General features: G+C 43.4%; 1 protein-coding gene across 2 annotated transcripts; it reads right to left on the reverse strand.

The window, feature by feature from the left end:
- Positions 1-3,081: 3,081 nt before the first annotated feature.
- Positions 3,082-4,854, reverse strand: junba (JunB proto-oncogene, AP-1 transcription factor subunit a). 2 transcript variants are annotated; one of them, XM_053477746.1, is made up of 2 exons: positions 4,693-4,854; positions 3,082-4,431 (listed from the first exon to the last, which is right to left on the reverse strand). In XM_053477746.1, exon 2 carries the CDS (start codon positions 4,388-4,390, stop codon positions 3,536-3,538), a length of 855 nt encoding a protein of 284 aa, XP_053333721.1. In that variant the 5' UTR covers positions 4,391-4,431; positions 4,693-4,854; the 3' UTR covers positions 3,082-3,535. The 2 variants fall into 2 exon arrangements, with proteins under 2 accessions (XP_053333721.1, XP_053333720.1); XM_053477745.1 differs by having other exon boundaries at positions 3,082-4,854.
- Between the last annotated feature and the right edge of the window lie 1,271 nt (positions 4,855-6,125).

Below are 6,125 nucleotides of genomic sequence, written 5' to 3' on the forward strand. Positions count from 1 at the left end.
TTTAACTGAAGGATTCTGTCATATTTAGCAACACAGCAGGTCAAGGCTTTTCATCTCCAGTCCTTGAAAGACACTATCCACCAAAGTTTGTAATTCACCAACTCCTAAACATACCCACTAAGCCTGGTAATTAAGATTAAGATTAATTGACACTGCTGTGCTTGAGCAGAAGTATCACCAAACTGTGCTGGATCATAGCCTTCCAGGACTGGAGATGAAGATCCCTACAGTAAATGATGCACTTTTCAGCTGCAAGACGTTTAATATTCAGCAATGAGCATCTATGTGACCGTAGTATTGTGTATTGCTTATACCCAGAAAATAAACTATGCCCCAGGACCTTATAAGTAGTGTAGACTTTGGTTAGAAGTTCTAACCACCAGTTTAACACTTTGTACAAGCAAGTGTGTCAAACACCTGGTCACGCAGAGAATTGGAAGGAGATGCTCGACGTGATCAGTTCGAAAAAGTAATCTGTAATCGTTGATGCGGCGACGTTTTCTATAAGTTATTTAACATTTATGGAAGGAGTGGAAGGAGTCTCCAGTGTCGGTGCTATGTAACAGCTGTCATTTTTCCGACAGCCTTCACAACAAGGTTTCTCGGTAACCTGACGAGGTGTGTTTGTTAAAGAAACAACCTTTAAAAGAAAGAAAATCTGACAGGCTGGTGAGGGGAATGACTGTTGGTAGCAATAACGTAAGTAATTACAGGAACTGACTTGTCTCGCAGACGTTCCGCAACATGTAATGCAACTATAAATGGATAAAAGGTATGACTCTAACACACCTGAGGTACTGAACTGAGTTTTCAGGAGTGCAGCTGTGCACCTCTGGTGCAAGCAAATCGCCCCTAACTAGCTCTTGTGTCATGGAGAGTACGGTAAACAGAAATTATCGCTGATCCCTGACTCGGATAAAGTGCCTCATGCCGCTATCTGGGGTTAGCTAGACTGGGCTTGGCTCGCTAATGCTACCTCTGAACAGAAGTGAACTTGTTGTTCGCTTTTATGTCATGGCGTGCATCGTAAATGGGTCATGTAGTGAAAAAGCAAGACTCGACTCTCACAGTTGAGTTGCACGTTTGATCACTAAGTAGATTTAAAGAAATCAGGATGTTATAGGTTTATATCCATAACGGAACAATTTTACTTGGACTACGGGAGAAAACCAGACAACACAAAGGATACAGACCCATACAGGCCTGAGGACAATTTGCAAAATTTAGCAAAATTTGCTAAAACAGAAGCTGCCCACTTTGCCAGTTGTGAAAAAAACTGAATTGCTAAAAGCAAAACAGTGCTTTCTGGTGGCTCTGATAAATAGTCAAGCAAGGTTTTGTACCCTAAGCACTGTTGATGTAAAAAAAAAGGGTGTGTTAGTAACTAACTGTGAACTCACTCTACAGTATGTAAGTGTTGGTAGAGATAGGTGGCAGCATGGTGACTTAGTGGTTAGCACTGTCGCCATGCACCTCCAGGGTCTCAGGTTCGAAATCCGCCTGTTGCTTGGTGACTTTCCTCCCAAAGTCCAAAGACATGCAGGTTAGGCTAATTTACATCCCCGCTAGTACGTGAATGTTGTCCTACCATGGTTGTAAAAAAGGAAATAAATACAATGTTAATCACCATTGGCCTCCATTGACCTTAGTTAGAGTACAAAGGTTCCTAAGTGGATGATTATGTGCTTTAATAGGGAATTATTTGTGTCCTGATGATATGATATTTGTTTTTAGAGTTAAACAGGTCTTAGCCCTGTTGATGTAAAAAAAAAAAAAAAGTGAGTGTTAGTATGTAACAAAGTGGCAGTAGGTATAGGTGACAGCATGGTGGCTTAGGGGTCAGCATTGTTGCCTTGCACCTCCAGGATCTGGGTTTGATTCCCGCCTTGGGGTCTGTGTATGTGGGGTTTGCATGTTCTCCCTGATGCTTTGTAGTCCTCTGGGTACAAAAGACATGCAGGTTAGGTTAAGTCGCATCCCTGTTGTGTGGGAATAAATACCATGGTCCCTACTTAAACTACAGAGGTTCCTAGATGGATGAATATTTATGCTTCTTAATAGTGAATTATTTGTGTCTTGATGATATGATAGTGTGTTTTTAGAGTTAAACATTTGGACTGAATTTTTTTTTATTACCCTAAGTGCTGTTGAGGTAAAAAAAAAAAAAAGGTGAGAGCTAGTATCTAACTGTAAACTGACTGTACAGTAGGTATAGGCATGGGTGTGTGTCAGTGCACAGGGACAAAGTGCATTAAAGCTTTAACACTACTTCAACTGCTGTACCTGATACACTCATATCACCACACACACACACACACACACACAAACACACATCGGATCTGTTCATGATTCATTGATATATTGTGAATATAATGCGTATAATGTAACATATTTAGGGTTTTAAAAAATTCATGAAACAAAAATATTATTTATAATATAAAAATCTAAAAACACGTGACTCATTTGCCTGATTGGGACTAAAGTGCAGCTATTAGGAGTGAAGGCTGGGGAAACAACAAGCCAGAGTCTATTAATAGAAGAAGAAGAAAAAAAAACTATTTACTTCTTATTGTAGCGACCTCGATCTCTCTTTGCTCTTTCATGTCATTTGTGCTTGCGATAGCTCTAATTTTGTGCAAACTACCCGGAAAATGTCCGCGGCTTCTTATTTTTATCTCAGGTTTGCTTTTCGCCGAAACTGTTTTGGGAACTCGAGAATCGGGGAAATTCCCGCGTTGCAATTTTTTTTTCAACCATTCACACGCGCGGCTCATTCACTCAACTTCAAAGTCTGGCACAAAAAAAGAACGAGAGAAGAAAAAAAAAAAACACACACTCTGATTAAACCGGTAGTGTGGGCGGGGTTTCCTGGCAGTTCTACTCTCGATGACGTACATGTTAAATATTTGCCCATTTTTGGATTCCGCGATGACGTCAGCGCGTTCTGTGCGTACCCTGCCGCACTTCTGAGCGCGCGCGTAACGTATGGAAGTGTTAAAGTAAAGAAAGCATCATTACGCATCATATTCCCCATAGCGGTCCACCGTGCATTTTAACCAGACACACGCACACACACACAAAATGTTTCTCAAAAAGAGTTTTTTTTTTAAACAGTGTTTTACTTAAATACAAAAAAAAAAGCATTTACATTTACATGATTTGTCCGGAATAAATCAGACGTAAACAGTGAAAATAACTTATCTGGATGTATTCATAGGATATCACTCGCACAAAGATGATGAAGTGTTGCTGACAGTCCCTGACAGTCCTTTCATTTTTCTTTTCTCGTGTGCATTTTTATCTGGTACCTTAAGAGCAACATGTTTATAAAGGAAATGCCTAAAACAAAGCACACATACACACACATACAGCAACACGTTCAAAAGTTTTCTACAAGAAACATACGCTCGAATTCGTTAAGTGCTGCAATGTAATCATCAATACGTTTTCCAGTGTTTCCCCCTTTTTTTTTTTTTTTTATACATATTTAAAAAAACAACAACAATACATTGTGTCCATGAGTCTGTCAAACTTCTCAGTACGACTTGATCTTTGGCGTGAGCATCAGCTGGCACCCGCTGCTCACATGCGTCATGACTTTCTGCTTGAGCTGCGCGACCTGTTCCCGCAGCACGGACGCGGTGTTGGACAGCCCGGCGTTGTCCGACTTCAGCACCTTCACCTTGTCCTCCAGCCGCGAGATGCGCTCCAGCTTCCGCCGCCTGCACTTGGTGGCCGCGAGCCGGTTGCGCAGGCGCTTGCGCTCCGCCTTCACGCGCTCCTGGTCCTCGAGGTCGACCGGCGACGTCGGCGGCGAGCCGTCCGCGCAGGCGGAGTGCACGTCGGGGACGATCTGCGGCTCCTCTTTGAGCGCCGAGAGCCTGGGCGCGTGCAGCGCGGTCTGGAACGCGTGGTGATGCTGGTGATGCTGAGGCTGCTGCTGGTGGTGGTGGAGGTACTGATGATGGTGAGGCAGGTAGCTGATGGTGGCGCTGGGGTAGGTGGCGCCAGGTGCAGCGGGCTGCTGGAGGCTAGTGTTTGGGCTGCAGCTGTTCAGTGTGGCGTACACGGGCGTGTCGGACTGCAAGGCCGGGGGAACTCCTCCGGCGCCGAGGGACACGTTCGGCGGTGCCACCTGGTTCATCTTGTGCAGCTCGTCCAGGGCTTTGACGAATCCGTCCGCGAAGCCTTCCTGCTCCTCAGTGGTGGAGCGACTGTACGGGTGGAACTGACCTGGGGTCGGGCTCGTGATCACGCCTCCGCCGCTCTGCGAGATCAGGCGCTCCAGCTCCGGAGCGGCGAGTTTGAGTGTACCGGCGGCGTCTGCGCTCCCGGCCAGGTAGAAGTCGTTCTTGAAGCTGCGGTACGGCTCGACAAAGCCGGCGCTCATGCTCTGCTTTAGGAGCTTGTAGTCGCGCAGGGCCACGGCGTCTGGAGTGCCATAAGCAGAGAGAAACGAGTCGTCATGATAAAACGGTTGCTCCATTTTGGTGGATATGTGACACATTTAGAGAGCAGAGCTTCAGTCTAGTTTAAATATAGTCATATATTTCTAGGCTAGATAAAGATACACTTTACAGCGCACAATGTCCAAACATCTCGTGTGTGTGTTCCGTAAATATTAACAAGCTATTAAAAAAAAAAAAAAAAAACAAAGTTCCAGGTAAAAAAAAAACGTTTTGTTTACTGTACCAAGTTGTCAGACGCTTTTCCTTTTTATTTTCCTTTAACAGCCGTCTTAAAATGATGTCCAAAATCTCTTTCCTTCCAAACACTTCAAAATCACCGCGCTGTCTTTTCTTTTCTTTCTGTCTGTCTGCGCTGTCTGCGCTGTCTCCGTCCGCAGCACGCGTATCTAAACTTTACGCGCGTCCGCCGCTTCGTTTTATACCCGCGTCCTCGAAAACGCGCCGAAACAGGACACGCCCCGCCTCGGTGACGTTGTTTCCAGGAACTACCGAGACTTGAAAACAAGGCTGGAGGCGCGCGCTCGCGTAGTCTCGTTTCCATAGACGCAACTCGGCCGACTGTTAGAAAAAAAACAAAACTAAACTAAACAAGAAAACAAGCAGCTTTTAGCAAAGTTTCCTCCAACGGATGGGAAAGAAGGGAAAGAAAGAAAGAAAAGCAACAGCAATAACATCAGCTCGGTGTTATGGTCAGGCTGTGGATGTGCTAAATAAAGCTGAGATTCAGGAGCTGGGGAAGCACCACTTCTTCTTTTAGGGCTCACAACAACAGTATTGTTTATGTGTTTATATGTTTATGTGTTTGTGTTGTTATATAAATTTCTACGTCTGTTGTCAAGGTTGGAATGTGTTTAAAAAAACGTTTATATATTTTTGTTCTAGAACCTCATCCATTTATGTAAGATTGTCAGATTGGCATCAGGATAATAAATCTCATTTTTATATTTTCTCAAAAAAAAAAAAAAAGTAAAAAAAAAAAAAATGAGCACTTGACTGACCGATTACAACTTCCCATTCTTTTTCTTTCTTCTTCTTCATATTAATTTTCTATGCTGCTTATCCTGTACGGGGTCACAGGAAGCCTGGGTCCTGTCCCAATGTTGGGCACAAGGCAGGGTGCCAATCCAACACGCACTACGGGCAATGCTGTATCTGTAATCTGGAAATGCTAATTAGCTTATTTGGCATGCCTGTTGGAGGAAACTGGAGTACCAGGCGGAAACCCATTAATCACAGAGTGTGTGCAAACTTGATGCATACAGATTCAAACCCTTGACCAGGGAGGAGCAAGGCCACTGCACTAACCACTACGCCACAGTGACGTCTCTTATTAGCGCGATATGAATACATCCACAAACATTACATAATCCGACACTCTTAGACACAATGGACACAATTAGAACTTCACAAATAGAACCCTTTCGTCATGATTTAGATATTGATAAGGTTCTTGTAGTTATTTGTGTGTTTGACTGGTGACTTGATTTGAGTGTGTTTTAATAGGCCTGTTAATAAAAGAGTCCTAAAATAAGGGTTTAAATTTGTTTTTATTCCCTTCTTTAACTTAAGGTCCAAAAATCTAAAGATCCAGAAAGGTGTATTTGTATATAAGATACCTTTTTTATCCATGATATTATACTAAACTAGTTTGTTTCA

Source organism: Clarias gariepinus, chromosome 18 (genome assembly GCF_024256425.1).
Source record: "Clarias gariepinus isolate MV-2021 ecotype Netherlands chromosome 18, CGAR_prim_01v2, whole genome shotgun sequence".
NCBI classification, from domain to species: domain Eukaryota; kingdom Metazoa; phylum Chordata; class Actinopteri; order Siluriformes; family Clariidae; genus Clarias; species Clarias gariepinus.

What these genes read in the sequence shown, in the direction of transcription:
- junba (XM_053477745.1), bottom strand. Translation starts at nt 4,507, where the DNA reads ATGTGTCACATATCCACCAAAATGGAGCAACCGTTTTATCATGACGAC.